At 51.1% G+C, this 18,221-nt stretch overlaps 1 protein-coding gene across 3 annotated transcripts in view; it reads left to right on the top strand.

The window, feature by feature from the left end:
- Positions 1 to 18,221, top strand: part of Pde9a (phosphodiesterase 9A) — an 88,180-nt gene that overhangs the window by 13,411 nt on the left and 56,548 nt on the right. For all 3 annotated transcript variants that reach the window (XM_041634610.1, XM_041634608.1, XM_041634611.1), the window contains exons 2-3: positions 15,662 to 15,732; positions 17,643 to 17,720. In XM_041634610.1, the coding sequence (XP_041490544.1) occupies positions 15,662 to 15,732; positions 17,643 to 17,720 (149 nt within the window). The remainder of the gene's footprint in view (positions 1 to 15,661; positions 15,733 to 17,642; positions 17,721 to 18,221) is intronic.

The following is an 18,221-nucleotide window of genomic DNA, read 5'->3' on the forward strand; positions in this document are numbered from 1 at the left end:
TAGAACTGTCCTGTCTCTGCTTATCCTCAGAACTTTGTCACCTGCCGAACGGATTCTGACCTCCTTAGCGTCGGGACTTGAAGTTAATCCATATGGTCCTGGTCATGATCCCCTGGCTTTAACACAACGGAAATTCTCAGTCTCCCTGGGCCTGAGCCAGGGTATCACCAGGGCTGTGTTCCCTCTGAAAGCTCTGTAAAAGCCTTTCCTCCCTCACCAGCTCGTGGAAGCTACCCGCGTTCCTCTGCAATAGCTCCATGCCTCCCATCTTCAAACGGGCTCCTGCCAGCTCCTGCCTTACATCACCATCTTCTCATGTGTCAAGCTCCACCTCCCTTTCTCTATAAGGACTCTTGGGATCACATTTAGAGATAACCCCCACGTAATCCAGGACTGCTTCATTTCAAAAGTACATCTGCAGAGACTTGGTCATGGCGGGAACATTGCTGGCTGCTAGGATTAGGAGGAAGACACTCATGCAGATGGAAGTGTGGCTCAGGCCTTGGGCATGTGGTTGTGAACGTTAACCTCTGCTTGACGCCTATAGCTTCCAGTGAATCCAAGAGTTCCCATAGTAGCCATGCAGATTCAAGCGCCCAAGCCTGAGGGCTACCCTTGGCACCCTGAGAGGGCCTCAGAAGGCACCTCTAGCCCGGCTCTGCTTGCTCCTCGAACCTGTCCGCTCTAGCTTCCGTCCCCTCACAGGCCACCTTTGGTTTTGTATTGACTGTCACCCTTCTCCTCCCATAACCCTGGGTCTTTGGTGTCCCCCTGTTTAATCTTACTCTACACTGTGGTAGAGCTTCTCCGGGTCAGGCTAGGCAGCTATGCCTCTCAATCCTTTCCCCTTAAATGCTAGACCTGAGAGATCCGGGAAGGGGAAGCCGGCTCACACAATTGCCTTGCTGGATCTCTCATCTCACAGCCTCTCCAGGGATGGGATTTCCAGGGCAGGATGGGGCGCTACTCTGTGTGTGCGAAACATCAGCTCCTGACGCAGGCAGCTCTGGACTTCGTTGCTCCCACAGTGCACCGTGGGCTTGCTTAGCTCATAGCCAACATTGCAGGAGTCACCCAGTGCCATCCCTGCAGGACATCACTCTGTCTTGTAGATTGCCCTTTGTTTCTTTCCCCAGCCCTTGCTGTATGGCTTCAGGGACATTACTTAATTCTCTGAGCCTTAGAGTCTGCAAAATAGGAGTGTCTAGCCTAGAGGGGTGCTTTGGGATCAGAAGTACCCTGTGTTTGAGTAAATGGTAAGCAGAGGGCACCCCCACCACCTCCACCCATGATACATCTGTTTACACACTGGGACCTGACCAGGGGATTGTCATTAATTTTCTTCTGTGCACTCATTGCATTGTGTCTGTCTTAAGAAGCAGCCTTTGTGTTTGGAAGAGTTCCGTGAAAGACAGGTGAGACAGAGTGTCATCCGTGAGCTTGGACGTCAGGCCAGTGGGGAGCGGCCTGAGCAGTGGTGGGGCTAAGCCTGCAGCTTGCCTTCCATTCACCTCAGCATGTGTGTGCTCATGCCCCTAGAACCACGCCCCCCCCTTCTTAAAGATAATTTCAGTAATAGGTCTAGATCACAGTAATAAATGGAAATTTCTGTTATTATTTTATATTCTTTTTCAAATGCAATGACCAGAAAAACATCTCCTACATTAGAAAGGGAAATGAGGACTAATACAGATTTTATTTTAGCAAACAAAACAGCATGATTGCCTGCTGGTTCGCTCTAACCATCTTGAACTTGACGTCATTGCTAAGCATGACGTCATTGCTAAGCACTCCGAAGCAAGAGACAGCCCAGAATGAGCAGTGTGCTCAAATGTGAAATTTATAAATTGGGGGTGAAATTCAGATGTGGATGGGGGGTAGGTAGATGGGTGGGTGGGAAGATGGGTGGGTGGATGGATAGATGTAAGGTGGCTGATGGGTGGGTGGATATATAGGTAGATGTTAGGCTAGGTGATGGATGGGTGGCTAGACAGATGATATACTGGATGGCTGGGTGATGGCTACGTAGGTGGATGAGAGATGGATAAGATGGGTGGTGGATGGAGATACAGGTGTTAGTATAGAGAGTGGATGATGGGGCAGATGAATGGATAAGGGGATGATGGAGAGGTTGATAAGATGGGTGATGGACAGATAGGTAGGTTTTAGGATAGGTAAGTGATAGAGGAATAGATGATGTTGGTGGGCAGGTGGATGATGCATGAGTAGATTATGGAGAGGTAGGTGTTAAGGCAGATAGTGGGTGGAGAGATGGATAGACAATATGTAGATAGCTTGTAATATTTTCTTTGGTGAACCTGTCTTTATGTGTTTTGGTCCTGGTCTCTTTTTCATATTAAATATTTTCATATTAAACACTTATTTCTCAGGCACTGAAAAGACAGTAGAACTCCCCCTACCTTTTTAACCCCTCAAAAAAATGTGCCCCTGTTCTGGAGCTGGCCGTTCAGGAAAGTGGTCCAGCTGGTTTCCACTCACCTGGCAGCCAGCATGAAAGGCTCTGGCAGAGCCCGACAAGCCCACGGAGGCTTATGTAAAAGCTTAATAGCTGGCAAAAGCTTTAATAAATGAATCAGTCTATGATGGACAGAGTAAAAGAACCATGAATTGGTTTATTCTCCTTGGAAGAAGGAGTTAAATCAATGCTCACTTCGAGGATGCAGCACTGGATACCAGAACTGTGTGTGCATCCTTCATGGGTGGGACAACAGAGCTGGGAGACGCTCTCTTCCCCATAGAGAGCAGCTAAACCAGCTTTAGTCACAGCCTGCGATCTGGCATCCTGGACTCCAGCCCATGCCAGTTGAGTTTGCATCAGGACCATCATTCTGTGCCTATATCTGTGGGGCTGATGATGACACCAGGCCCCTAAGGTCCACTTGTTCTGTCTCTAGCCTGAGAATTGGCTCTGCCCTGGTAACTGTTGACAATAATGGTGGTGTTGACACTACATAAAACCATGGGACACATAATGTGCCCTAGCAGTCCTCACTGGGGGTTGGGGGCACCTGGGCCCTATTCCCGGTGATGTGCCTATGGGCTGACTGCTCAGAAGAGCTGATCCAGGCCTGTGGGAAGGCCCTCCCCATCTAGAGACCGCTTGCTGAACTAGAGGAGCTCTCAACCCTCCCGGAGGGAGCTCACACTGGTCTCACCTGCCACTGTTGGAATATTGCTGATTCTGCATGATGGTTCTTATTAAGGAATCCTTCTATCCTCCAGTCTCTGCCGTCCTTGTGACACACTAGGACACAGTGACTTGCCAGTAGAGGTCAGTGGGCCACTTAGAGCAAGCACAGCCTTGTTGACAGAATTCTGGAGCTGGCCTCTGTTTTGTCCCACACTGATGGAAACTCTCAGAAATGCTGACTCTCATACGGAGACCGTATGTCAATGGTGTCTCTTGCCCGTGAAATGGTCTTTGAAGGGATAAGACCCGTGGGTTTAGATGACCTATCCTGTAGTCACAATTGCCACTTGGCCAAGCAGTTGATTTGAAAAGCTCACACTTGCCAAGGTGAATCATCACAGCTCGTCTGTAGCCGATGTAGGGCTGTCCTCACTTTTCACGTGGCGAAACAGAGCCTCAGAAGGGCTAAGAAACCTGCACTGGTCAAGCCGACCTGAATTCGTGGTCTCGATTTCCCTGTACCTACTTCTTGGTCATACATGTACGTGGCCCGGTGCACAACCCCAGCACCTGGGCAGAGCAGTTGTAGAGATAGTGCAAAGAGCAAGGGTGTAGCCAGTCCTGGGCCTTCTGCGGTGGGCACAGTCAGCCACATACTCAGTCCCAGATGTCTCTGCTCGCAGGACCACCCTGGCTTCCAGGCCCTCACTCTTCTCAGCCCTAATGGCTGGGGAGTGTGAGGCAAGGCTTGCACAGGCTCCGTAACCGACCTTCTCACAGATTTAACCACCTTAATATTTAAAGCAGATAGGCCATTAGGTACCATGTCTGTAATACCACGTGTTTTTACACACTTAGTACAATATTAATGGCAACAAGGAAGGGCATTTGTGGCCCTTGTGTTTGGAATTGGGGGCCCACGTGGCCACTGCAGATTCCTGTTGGCCTCAGGGTCACTTTGCCTCAGAGTATCATGGCCGCTCTCAGTAAATCCCATACAGCTGTCCCAGAGGATCTTGGCTGCTTAGCTCCTCTGGCCTGACAGGCCTGACTGCCGGGCACTGTGGCTTGTGACTTGCTAGGAGTCTTGCCTGGGACATGCGAGTCTTCAGAACATGAACATGCGTGGATACCCTTCAGAGTACTAGTGAGCACTGGGGTATGGATCCACCTGGTTCCCGCTCTGAATTCAGCATCCACTAGAGACATCTTCTCTTTCCCTTTGGTCTGCACACCCTTGGGGTCATGAGGCTTGTGGCTCTCTCCAGGCCTGTGGTCTTTGTAAAATTGCTCAGCCTCTGCTTGCCTTCCAGGAGGAGCTGCCATTCCTGCTCGATGCTCTGCCTTCTACCCCAGAGCCTCTGTGAGGCTCCTCTTCCCTTCTGAGTTTCTCCTGCTCATACAGCCCCCAACCCCCAGCCATATGCTATTTAAATTCTGACTTCTATCCTCTGGTTAACTGTTTACTTTTCTTTTGTTCTTGGCTTTATGCCAAAGAGTTTTCTCTCCAAATCAAAATAGAGAAGACCTTTTCTCCTGTCTTGAGACTTTTCTGTGTGCGGCGCCGCTTGCTCACACCTGGTCCTTTATCAGAGACGAACCTTAGCTTGGAGAGTGAGGAAAATTTTTCCTTGGTTATAAAAGCCCCACGTATTCATTGGAGAAGACTGGGGAAATGCAGTGTAACATCAGGAAGAAATAAAAGGATCCATTATCCTACCCAAAGAGCTGCTGTTGACACCCCAGGGCCTCGGTTTGCTGGGTTCTCATGCAAGTGTGCGTGTGTGTGCCCATGCATGCCTGCTTCTGTGTGTGTAGCATGTGTGTGTGTGTATGTGTGTCTGTGTGTGAGCGTGAGTGCATGTATGTATAGTGTGGGTACGTGCGTGTGTGCATGCATGCATGTGTGTGTGCGTGTGTGTCTTTCTCTCCCACGGTTGTGCCTGATGGTTCTCACACAGCCCCTATCCGCGGTGTTCCTGCTGTTTGCATTAAGTGGTCTGCAGAGGCACTGATTATGTCAGTTCTCTGTTGGGGAGGACACGCTCACTGTAACCATCTCATTGTTTATGAGACCCTGGGTTTTGTTCCTTGTTTTCCCAGTAAACTATACAAGAGGAGCTTCCCCAGCTGTGGAACTGATGGTGGGCTGCTGTGCCGAGCAGTGGGGTGGGTGTGAACCCGGGAGGTGACCCCGTTTGCTGTGACAATCGGATGAGCTAATCCACAGGCTGCACCTAAATGGTGTCTGTTGCTGTTACTTCCCAAGAGCGACTCCTGGAAATGGGATTCCAAGTCAAGGGTGTATGCCTTATCAAACTGCTCTCCTCTGTGGCTGTGTGAAGACCCATTCCTTAGCCAGCATCCTCCACACCACCTCAGAAACCACACCCAGTGTCATCCCCATTCTTGAGGACAATGGTGGCATTATAGGAAACTGTAGAGAGAGCACAATGAGATCAGAATTCCCTGAACCCAGCTCCTCTTACATACACCACCCGTAGTAACACATCCTAGGCAACAACCATGGCATGGTTCACCTAGTAGATTCAGGCTCTCATCATTCCTGGACCGATGTTGTTCTACACATATTCTCTCTTGTGTAGCAGGCTCTTTTCACAGTTACTATAACATCCCATCACTTCAGGGGATCCCCATCCTAACCACACCCATGCCTTGCTGTCCTCACCCCACCCATTCCCACCCAAGTCCTAAACAAATGTCCGCTCCCCCTAAGATAGGCACTGATGGCAGACAAAGGAACGATTCCTTCCAAGTCCAGCCTGTGAATCAGTTGCTGGGCTTACTCACATAGCATGGGTGGGTATTACTATAGGCGTGTGGGGGACCCCAAAGCAGCCACATAACTGAAAGTCTAACCCAGCGTGGCTCTGACGGCTTCCCCTTAGCTGCACTGATGGAGTCCCCACCTCCGTTAACCTTCCACCTCTGTATACAGCTGGCCCCAGGGCAGGAGGGGCAGGCTGATCTCTGTCTCAGTCAGAGGACCTTCTCTCTCCTGCCTTTCTGTAAGAGAGTCTTAATAGGCCCCATCTGGAGGGTTCCTGGTGTCTACAGTGGCCCTGATTTCATTCTTGGAGAACAGTGCTCTGCAGCATGGGGGTGTGGTGGTGACAACTGACAGTCGCCCCAGAAAGCACGGAGTTGTTCTCACTTGGGGACGCCCTTTTGTTGTTCCCACTTTGGCTAGCATTGGTATTCGCTTTGATTCCTTGGAGCCATTGCCCCTCATCTTAGATAGGAGGTTCCTAGTGCTAGATGGACAGATGCCTACTGGATGCCCTCATCAAGTTAAGAGAGTAAACAAAGACTCCTGTTGGTTAATCTGAGATGCAAGAGTCTGGGGGGCTGAGGTAGAGGATCATTTGGGAGTCCAACAGCAGGAGGAAGGGAACACCGCAGGGTTCCAGCTCTCTGGACTCTTCCTTCTCAACAGTAGCTGGGAAACTGCTGGGGAGGGTGGGGCAAAGACCGTAGGATTCCTCGGAGGGAGATCTTACTGGAGATTTGTTACTCTGAGTTCAAAGAGACTCCGTGAAAATTGTTGCTAAGGCAATTGACTAAAAGATTCTACCGTCAGGGTAGCACGGTAGCTGTGAGACACGAAGATCTGGGTGTTTTACAACAGCTCACTCCTCAGTGGGATTTTCCCAACATGGATTTTTTTAAAAGAATGGTTTTGAAAGGTAATGTGGGCTTTCAGAGATGTGGAGAGGGAGCTCATGCCATGCTGGTTCCCAGCCTTGCGGGATGGTGTGTCTTGATGAAGCGGAGCTGGACCACAGGAAGTTCCCAGGCACTGCATTTCCCCCGGGGGGTGCTTGCTGGGATGCCACTAAGACTAAGTTTGGTTTGGTTTTTTTCCCAGCCTATCAACTCATCCTAAACCTCAATTGCTGTTTGATTATCGTATTTGCCCAAGCCTGGGAGAATTTCGTAACTGTAGAACCTCACGGGCCTGTGTTAGAGACCCACGGTTTCTGGTGGTCACTGGCTTAAGGCCAATCTGTATAAAATGACCACATGACAGCTCCGTGGTATGGCTAAGGGGAAGGGAGGGGGGGGGACGGAGGGAATAGAGGATAGAGACAGCATAGTGAGGCGAGCAGGAGCAGAGTAGCTGAGGGGAGGGCAGGGTCAGAGGACCTGTGTGGGGGCATAAGATGTAGAACAAGTACTTGCTAGTAGGGACTGAGGGAGCCTGGAGACCAGCATGCTGATGGGCACCACAGGTTAGGTGTTAATTGGAGAGTCCCTTTTGCTGGAGGTAAAAGAAATGACTCCTTTGGGTAGATGGGAACGAGTTTTACAAGTTCCTGAGGTGTGCTGGCTTTTATCTAACTACCAGAAAGCCTCCTGTATGGGTTGAGCTCATTGCTGGAATTTCGGACTGCCTTTTGGGGTGTGGGAAATTGGAGTTTCCTTTGGACTCGACACAGTTCAAAGGAGAGTCTTGTAACCCCGGCAGGAAAGGTGCCTGAAACATGCACAGAGGCTGTGGGGAAGCACTTCAGACACAGAGATGAGCGGGTTGGTGCTCCCTCGTGCAGGGCCAGAGGCTGGACGCGATGTCCCAGCCCCCGCCCTGTGGGATTCTGACTCTTCTATACAGGCTCCTAATTGCCAAGAAGAAGGAACAATCATGCCTGCCATTGCCAGCCATTTTTGGAACGAACAGAACCTGGATATCAAGGGTAAATGGGATAGATACCGCAAGAATTCACTTGGTGTCTGGTGTCTGGAGCCTAAATCCAGGGATAGCGTACTGTAAGCTTCCTCGTGTGCCTGTGTGGCCGTCTTCCTAGCAGTGGCCCAAACAGCTATCTGTGAGCAGTCCTCTGCAGAAGCCAGGCTGAGTTCCAGAAGTCTCAGCTTAGGGCAGATCTCTGTCTAGCACTTACTGGTCAAAAAGGCAGGTTAAAAGGGCCAGTTCGAGCTGCATAGTGAGTCCCAGGCCAACTAGAACGTACATAGCAAGACCCTGTTTCAAATATTGAAGGGCGGGGGAGATTGAAACCAGTGTTTCACAAAATTTTTTTTTTAAATAGTTTTTCACATATGTGAATTTTTAGTGTGTATGGAAGAAGATGTATCTTTACATGCATGGTCTAGAAATCCACACTGAGCCAGGGCAAAATGGTACAGCACACCTACTGCCCAGCCAGCACCTTCCCAGAATACATCATAGAACAAGGCCTGGCCTTCCAACCAGACTACCGTGGGCAGGGCACTGAGTCTGATCGTAGGTGCTTTGGATGGGGTGCTTTGGACACAGGTGAAGGCTGAGAGTGAAATCTGAGAGCTCTTCCAGTGGGGTGAGGACGGGGAGGGTCAGAGTTTGAGCCTGACTCCGATCCTTGGAACCTAGGCCTATTGAGTCCTCCAGTCCCCCTGGTGTGACATGCTGCTTAGCTGAAGGATGGAGTGCTAGTAACCTCACTGGATCAGCCCCTTCCGGGCTCCAAATGAATCTTCACTGCCCCTCCAGATCCCTGCGATACCACAGAGGTGAGCCGAGGGCAGAGTCATGCAGGACCTTAGAGGCCAAGTTAGAAGATGGTCCAGCCCTGAATGGGGGTACTGACACCAGCATAAGCCCTAGCTGTTCCCGTGGAAGCTAAAAGAACCCTCCAGCCCAGGTCCCCACTGTGCTGGGGGTGGGGGCAGCCACTGCCCAGCACCCACACTAGGATGCAGCTGTGACTGCGTAGCCTCAGCCCTGTTTCCCACCTGAGAGATGAACCGACCAATGTCGTCAGTTCCGCTCCAGAACCTCCCAGCTCTCACCACTCCCTGCCTCCTCCTCAGTGCCCCCCCAAGCCCTGCTGTACTGAAATTCACAGGTGCATTAATGGGGCACGAACCCTGATGAGAAGCCCTTCCTGGGTACCGGGAAGTTCTTTCATTCTGTGCTTTGGTTTCTAGAAGGTAGGAAGGTCTCACCACCATGTGCAGCCAGGGTCAGCATTGCTCTGTTGGGTCCCACAGGGTAGCTGATCATCTGGGGATCACTCTTGGCATCTAAAATGCTCTCCTGGCTTAGACAGACAGCACAATGTGGGGCTTGAACCAGGTACCTGAGAAACCCCTTTTTCTTCCTTCATCTCAGAGTGGGACCTTGAGGGACAGGGGAAATCCTTATTCTGACACATTATAAACAGAGCCACATCCTCAGAAGGAGACTTCTGGACTCAGAACCCAAGATGGCTCTTTCCAGTTCCAGAAACCATCCTGCCCTTTCTCTGGCCCCAAAGTCACGAGCCTAGCGTGGCCGCTCTCACCTCTGCGCCCCAATCTCCTGACTTGTTCCTTCTGGGTGTACCATCGACCATGCTTGCAGGTACCAAACATAGCTTTTCTTTCTCCTTTCATGGGACTGAGCTCTGTGGAGACCTTGGGTGGGCGTGCAACTGTTGTAAGAACAACTGAGTCCCCATTGGATGCTCGGGTGGCTCACTCTTCTGTCTCCAGTCCCTTGCCCCACGGCACCCCACAGCCCTGTGTACCCCGCTCCTGATGCATCCCTCTGGTGGTCCTTTGATCCCACTGAACTCACTGTCGCTATAGGCTGCTTGCTACGTCCTGGAGAGGCCAGTTTACAGAATGGTAATTCTCTTAGGGAAACTTTCATGAAGTGGGGTGATAGATCCCCCAGGTCAGTTCCATCACCATGAGGACAGACAGGGAGCATGTCTGGAGAGTGCTTGCTGAAGGTACCCCAGGCTGGTTACTGTGATACCCTAAATCTTACTCCTTGAAGTTTTAGAAAGAAGGGATACAGCGAGATGTTTATCAGAAAAATCTCTACCCAACACAGCTGGCAGGGGCCATTGATTGCCAATTAGCCAGAGCCCTGCTCCCCCTCCCCCACCTTGCCTTCCTACACCCCTGACAGAAGCCATCCAGCCCAAGAATCACTGAGCTGGACCAGATCAGCTCTTAAGACCCACGGATGCTCCACCACACACAGCTCTTCTTCCATCCTTGAATGACATTTTACCAGGTCAAGGGCAGCCCCCACCACCCCCAGAAAGCCGTGGGCACAGAAGGAGCCGCATCCATTTTTACTTTTCCTGTACCCCTGGAAATCCTTCGGGTGTGCACTCCAGTCTTGCTAAAATACAGCTGGTGCTGCACGGGTTGTGGCCGGAAGATACTCTGGTTGCATTCGGGCAGCTCAGGGACCCTTGAAGATATGAGTCAGCATCCTATAGGACCATGATCTTATGGTGACCAAGACGGCATGGCATCCAACCTGATATCCAGCCCGCCATGCTTCCGTGGTTTCTTCCCAGTAGTTTCCTCTGCTTGTTGCTCACTGCCCCCTGAAGAGCCCAGTGGTGCTCCGGCCCTATTGGCCCATTTACAGAATAGTAAGCTGAGGCTCCTGTGGCTACAGTCTTGCTTACAGAGTACAAGAGGATCTTGTACAGAGAGAGGGTGAAGAACGGATGGTTCAGTCCCTAGATCCAGCCCCATGTCTAACAAGGTCCAAAGCAGGATGCTGATTCAAATACCGACTAAGTAACCAGGGTCAGTAGTTTCCAGGGTGTGTACCCTCATGGTCGGGTGGCCTGAGATGAAACCTCAGCCCTGGCTGGGCCCATGGGGGCTCACACACGTCCGAGTGCCTCTGTTTTTTTGAATTGTGCTTGGCTTCCACCAACTCTTGGCAAGTGTCTGTATTCTTTTCCGTGGGCGGCATGGAGATGGGGTGGGGACTGGCTCCGGACAAAGCTGCTCAGTGACATTCCCAGGTCCCAGCTGGGAAAGAGAAGGGCCGATACCCGGTGAAGAGAAGCCTTCTACTTTCTTTGTTTGTGTCTCTTGCCAGTGTTTTAATAACCCAGTGCTGCTAGTCAAGCCACATGAAAGATTTGGGGGCGATTTTCCATGAAATGGAGAATCTTGCTTGCTTATGAGCCCCAGCCCTGATCTGCCTCCGAAAGCTGGATGGCAGACTGAAAACTCCCGTGAATCTGCCTGCCTTGGCATCTTGTTTACATTTCAGCTTCTTTTTTCTTTTGCTGTTTCTGGGTGACGGACAAAGGACCTACAGAATGGTTCACCGTGTAGACAGACAGCCCCACGCCCTTCCTGATGAGGCTGCCTGGGGGTCTCATGGGCATGCACGGCAGCCATTCCGTCTCTGCAGTCAGGGACAGTTGGTCCAAGCTGGGTGTTTCCTGACTCCAGCCCTCCCAGCAGCGCCCTGCCCTCTGGCATCTTGGACTCTCCTGGCATTGGCCATGCTGGAGACTAATTAGCAACAAAGAGACGTGACCTTCCTGCTCCTGAGATGTCCCTGTGTCAGAAGGCTTTTGCTCAACTAGTGTTGCAGCCAACTCAAAAGAGGCCTCGGAAAAGCTGGCAGAGCCGCAGAGTAGAGGAATGTGGGTTCGCAGTGCTTTCTGCCAAGGTTCCCCATGTAATCTTTCTTCTCATTTCAAGGCTCTGTAAGCCTCCCTAGGCCCTTTGTCAGAAACGCTGTCAGGAGGTGGTTCTTGATCCCAGAACAAAGGCGTCACCCTAGCTCCAGCTCAGCTGTTCGCACAGGAGCAGCGAGGTGTCAGGTGCCACAGGGCCTTCCATTTGATTGACTGGAAGGCTTACCTTTTCTAGTATTATTATTTATTAATCTGTTTGTTTGACATCCAAACCGCAGCCTCCCCCATCCTCCCCTCCCAGTTCCTCTCCCACGTCTCCCCTCACTCCCCCAGTCCCCTTCTCTTCCGTCTCCATCCAGGAAAGAACAGGTCTCCTATGAGTATCAATAAAACACTTACCTTTCCTTTTTTCTTTTTTCTTTTCTTTTTTTCTTTTGAGACCAGATCTTACATAGCCCAGGCAAGTCCCAGACTCACCCTGTAGCCCAGGTTGACCTCAAATTCATGATCCTCCTGCTTCAGCCTCTCAAATGCCACTGTCTCTGGTAAAGACCCTACCCTTCAGATTTGAAAAATGTCAACTCTTTGCCATCCTATCTTTGGAAGCCCAAGCATCAAACTATTTCTTTTTCCTTCACACATCATCAATGGTCCTTATAAATCTAGGCAAACCCCTTGTCTCAAAATTGCCGGGACCTACCAGAACCTAAGGCGTTTCTTTTCACTGAGCCGACTGTGACCCCACGAAGCAGGCTACTCTCCAACCCCCAGAGGATTTCAAAGCGTTGACCCCATGATGGTCGCCCTCACTCCTCAGGCATCGCCCACTGCTCTGGAGGAACCTCTGCAGATAACCCTGTTGCTATGGAAAGGAAGACTATTTAATACAACTTCCTGAGTCTAGGGAGGAGGCGGAGATGGCAGGAAAAACCAGATATTATTTTAAAATGTTTCATTCCAGTGTTTCATTTCAGTGTTTAAAAATTACCAGTTTGTTTAAATGCTTAAGAAGAAGCTTCTTCGAGGAGCTCAGGACACACAAGCGAAATGTCTCGGGGCTCACTCTGTCCTCTGTGGTGAATTCTGCCGGCCATGCTTGGCAGACTCGCTATGCTGTTCCTCAGCGAACAGGAGTTCTGGGTGGAGGTGGGCATGGAGGCCTGTCTGGACTTGGCTCTGAGTCTGCAGTTTGGTATGGTCCTTCACTGTGGCCTCGGATTCTTCAGAATCACACAAGTTTGACCGTAGAACCTTAAGGAATGTCACTCAGGGCTAAGCCATCGCTAGGTGACAGCCGACGCCTTTGTGGGCCCATTCCACGGAACTGAAAACTGAGTCACAAAGAAGTGGGTGGGGCCCAGAGAGATGGCTCGACAGGCAAAGGGCCTTGACTGGCAACCGTGGCATGCATGTATTAACACAACTAACTAAGTGTAACATAAGAACAAAAGAAGTCAGGGAATTTTCTCCGACTTCTAGAAGCAAGAACTCAGAGGGCAGAAAGCCCCACTGGACACCACGTGGGCCCTAAGAGGCCTGGTGTCAGTCTCTCTTGGCTGCACAGAGGATGCAATGTTAGGATCTGTTCTAGGGGTTCTGGGGAGCTGGAGCAGCCCCCCCCCCGCCACATGACACCCTTAGCATTTGTGTAGGGGAGAGGGAGAGGGATAGCTGGCCCACAGCACCATAGCCCACATCTTGTAGCCTGCCCCACCCCTCAGGGCCCCTCTGAGCCTAGTTAAAGCAAAGGATGGATTCCTTTTGCCTGGGATCCTTTTCATGGTGTCCCTGAGATGGCCCAGGGACCACTGCGTCTCTGACTGCGGGCACACTTTGAAAAGCCTCTTGCCTGCCCCTCTTTTTAGAAGTCTCCCTGCACCATCTGTTATAGAAAGGGCCTTCCTGCCTCCCTCCTTCCACCTCCAGCTCACACGAGCGTGAGACCTCAAAGACCAAACTGAACAGGCAGCGTGAGCTACAAGAAAGACCCCAAATGCCTCGATGAATGGCTAGAACCCCAGGCTGACTCGGGACCCCACGTTGGCTATGCCAGAAAATTTATATCATAAACCATGGCTCAGAGGCTCATGCCAGGAGTGGTCATGGGAGAAACAAGGCTGGTCCTGGGTAAAGGTGTGTTCTGCTGACAGTAGAGACCAAAGACACTGCCTGCCGCTGTAAACAGCAGGATGAAGAGAGAACAGGAGGGCTAGGAGAGGGGAATTCATAGGGCTGGAGTGAGAGACCACAGTGGAGACACTTAGCCAGGCCACAGGCTGGGAGGGGACAAACCCTGGACCCCTACATGCCCAGCAAAGAGTCAGATCTCTCCTGCGGGTGACAGGAGCTCACAGGGACCCTGCAAAGAGAAGTATGGCATGGATGGGATGAGACAGGAATTGAGCCAGGGAGGAGGCTACTGCAGGAATCAGGATATGACCAGAGACGAGCTGGAACGGCACCCTCAGCAGGGAGCTAAAGACATCAGGGACAGTGCAGATGGAAAATGCGGTCACAGCTATCACGGTCGTCCTGGTACTGGTACACAGGGCAGAACCATCAAGGCATGAACAAATGCTGTTTCTGTATCATTGCTGGCCTAGCAGCATGCAGGAAATGGCCTTAGTCACAGAAAGGCCAGGTTCATGGGAGAGAGTTGTCTGTTTGCTATATTCCGCCGTTTCTAAGTAGAGCAAGAAGCAACTCAGCTAAAAAAGAAAAAAAAAAAAACTGCCAGGCCTCCGGAAGTAATTATCAGCCCGGGTCCTCCTCCAAACACAGGGACTTGGGCAGAGTACTGAAGGGCACTTACTGCAGTAAGCCCAGAAGAAGCACCCAGGGGCAGCATCTGTTGAATGAAAGTGGGGCTTAGGGGTGCCTGTGATCCCAGTAGTCCAGATCTGGAGATGGGGGGTTTCAATTCCAGGCCACACAGTGCGACACCGTCTCAGAAAGGGGCTGGGTCAGTGCAAACCATTCTCCTTTGACGTGCAAGGCCCTTGGTTGGATGCCCAGGACAAGAGAGAAAGGAAGGGGGGGGGGAACTGTCATAAAGTTTGAACTATTAATTGTGGGATTACTATTATATTATATATAATATGTTAATATATTGTTATAAAAGATATTATTAACAAGAAGGGATGGCAATAATAATAGGATGATTACCAGTGACAAAGAGCTGAGACCTGCCCACATCCAGGCTCTTGTGCAGACCATGCCAAGGCAAGACCAGCCCTCGCTGTCCTGCAGGGCCGGGGCTGGATGCTGGCCGCTGTGCAGAGGTGCAGGGTATACAGTTTATATGTTGCTGTGACACCCGCAGTCCACAGCTGTTCTCTTGTCATTTCGAGCCCCCCTTTGATCTAGTTGTTCGGCCCCAGATCCTCATTCCCCAAAGGCTAAAAGGCAATCATTTTATTTTAATCAATAAACTTAAATTTGCCTTTCCCATGACAACTCTGTGAAGTGACTGGAGACCAGCTGTGCTGCGGTGCCCTGAAACTTCATCCTCACCTTTGTGCCACACGCAGCCACGGGCACTGCAGGCCCGGGGACGCAGGCGAGCGATTTATTTTCACCTAACAAAGGAATGAAGCTTTTCCACAATCCATACACGCTGATAAAATGAAGAGATGCTCACGTGACATCAGAGAGCCCACGGTTTTGAAAAGTAAACACCGGTTCCGAAGGGCAAGGGAGTACCTGGTACCTGGAATCCAGCATCTCCATGGCAACCAGCCACCGCTCTGCTACCTCACTGCCTGTGATTTGTGCTTTTTTGTTTAAATGCATGTGTGCACATGTGTGTTCGTATGGATGTAGATATACATGTGCGCACATGCATATGGGAAACCAGAGGTCATGAGTCTCATTTTTCGAGGCAACGTCTCTCACCGGCCTGGCACTCACCACATAGGTTAGGCTGGTTAACCAGTGAGCTCTAGGGATGCTCTTGTCTCTGCCTCCCTGGTGTTGGTGTCAGAAGCTTGTGACATTTGGATACATACATGAGTTCTAGGGATTGAACCTGGGTCCTCATGCTTGAAGAGCAGGCGCACGACTCGCTGAGCCTACTCCCCAGCCTACCTTCCGTGTTTTGCAGGTGGTTTTCAGCAAGTACTGCAACTCCAGCGACATTATGGACCTGTTCTGCATCGCCACTGGCCTGCCTCGGTGAGTGTCCCCTGTGTGCTCCGTGATGAGGACCGCGTCATCCCCACAGTGGACCAGGGGCAGGTGAAGCTGCAGATGGAGGGTCAGATCAGTGAGGCTCAGTCCGGCTCGGCACCTCCTCGGCAGCCGAGTCCAGCCCCCGGGTTGAACTCAGCAGGGCCCCCTCTTCAGAGCTGGGCCTTTCCCTCCACTCACGTGTTCACTCCCTGTTGAGAAAGGAAGGTGGCCGTGTCCAGAGTTGCTCCCGCCTCAAATAGCTGTAAACGTCCTTGCTCTCAGGGGTGCTGTCGTCAGCGTGACACACAGCTGGCTTCAAGATGAGCTAAAAGCCGGTGTCTATCCTACAGAACCCTCCAAATCCCCCCACGGTTTCTTTCCTAAATCCAGTCTGTACTAGCATGGGGATTTTCTAATTACAGGCTGAGCCTCGCTAGTCCCCAAACCCCAAGTTCTCCAAACTCTGAAACAGTTTTAGCGCTGACCTGACATCAAAAGTGGAGAATGACCTGGTGCAATGTCAATCAAAACACAGCATGAAAGACATGGATTGTGTTTACACATGGGTCTGCTCCTTGTAGTATTACATCCCAGAAATTCAAGTAGCCTAAAATCTGAAGAAAAAAAAAGTCCCAAATACTCTGGCCCTGAGCATTTTGGCTAAGGTGCACATGATTCATTTTAACACCTAATTTTCCATTAGAAAAGACAACCAAAAGCCAGGCACGATGACATATGCCTGTAATGCTGGTATTTGGGAGGTTGAGGCAGGAGGATTGTGAGTGAGAGGTCAGCCTGGACTATACTGTGAGACTCTCTCACAGACAGAACTAAAGAAAGAAGCAGGAGAAAAAAGAGGTGTATGGGTATGACACTGGATGGCAAGAACCTTAAAGTTGGGGTCAGAGTCAGTGGAGGTGAAAGGGTCCGAAGGATGACCAAAGCTTTTCGCAAACCAGCAAGAAAGGGACTGCGGTGATGAAGCCGTGTCCTGGAGGCCACAGCAGATGATTCTAGTGCAGTCAAAGCAGCCACCACGCGGGCAGCTTCCCTACCCTGTAAGACTGGGGTCTCATTTCCATGGTACTGATCTGAAGAATTCACAGGCCCCTGGGGAGCTGGATAAAGTCCTTGCTGTGCAAGAGTGAGGACCCGAGTTAACACTCACATAAAAAGCCAAGTGTGGTGGCACACACTTGTAATCCCAGTCCTTAGGAGGCAGGGACAGGCAGGTACGGGCAGTGGGGGTTCACTAGCCAGGCAGGCTAGCTGAATTGCAGGCCCCAGTCCCACTACGAGACTCTGTCTCAAAATTGAAGGCGCGTGCTGCCCGAGGAATGCCTTGGAGGTTGACCTCCGGCCTCATGCACCACACAGCATGCACTCATCCTTATACACACAAATTAAAATACAGTAGTGGTCATTCACAGCTGAGGATCCGAGGGCTTAGTTCACTTGGCAGAGGTAACAGCTCCTCAGAAACCCCAGAGATGAGAAGCTGCAGAAGAAACTGGTTTTGACCATTTAAGTCCGCTTTGTGGGAGAGCAATGGGACCTGCGCATTGGGCTCTCCCAGGGTCCAGAAGCAGCCAGATAAGCAAGCGATGATTCTTGTCTCTGATTTATGTTAGTTTTGGGGCACCGTAGCTTCTTTCATCTCCCAACTCAATAAATTAGCCTTGCTCCAATTCCCACTTTAAATTAGTTAAAAACTGGCAGGCTCTTAGAATACGCTTACCCTTTTAACAGGATTTGCTAAGGGAGGGTGGGGTACAACCCGCTGCCTTGCCTGCCCTTAGTCAAGGACACCTGGTCCCCAGTCCTCAGGGCGAGCCTCGTTCCTCTGGGCTCTGTCACGTGAGGCCTGGGTGCACGTGTGTACAGGGGGCGGTGCTGACTTGAGTCTTTTGCAGGAACACCACCATCTCCCTTCTGACCACGGATGACGCCATGGTCTCTATCGATCCCACCATGCCTGCGAACTCAGAGCGGTAAGCAAGCATCTCTTCCTGGGGTGCCTTATGCTTCCATGCCATGTGCCCGGGAGTTTGCAATTTGGTTTTGTTTACTACTGTTGAAGAGTGTGAAGTTTCAGCAGAGAAGGGAAGAGGCAGATGGGAAGCAGGGGGAGGAGGCTCGGTTCACTCCTGCCTTCTTGGGAAGCCGTGCTCCGTTCTCAGTAGGGGCCGTAGAAGGAGGCCGGCCATGTGCAGACACAGGGAACTAGACTAACTAGACTAGGAGCATAGCTCCAGCCTGAGGGATCCTTCTGAGACGGCTAGAGCTTCCTGGGGACTTTGTCACCCCATTTAAGCCCTTGCTGGAATGTTCTGTGTATACAAGGAAGGAGACTGATGCACAGAAGGTTGAGTAGATAGCTGGAGCCAGTCATCTGTACCCTCAGGGAGGGCATGGGACAAACAGATCCTTTGTGTCAGTGATGCCACTTTCCCAGGTGGTCTGGAAAGTCCCTGGGCGTCTCCGTGTCATGT

Source organism: Microtus oregoni, unplaced genomic scaffold, assembly GCF_018167655.1.
Source record: "Microtus oregoni isolate MIOR12 unplaced genomic scaffold, Mior012 000046F_ref0000063, whole genome shotgun sequence".
Taxonomy (NCBI): domain Eukaryota; kingdom Metazoa; phylum Chordata; class Mammalia; order Rodentia; family Cricetidae; genus Microtus; species Microtus oregoni.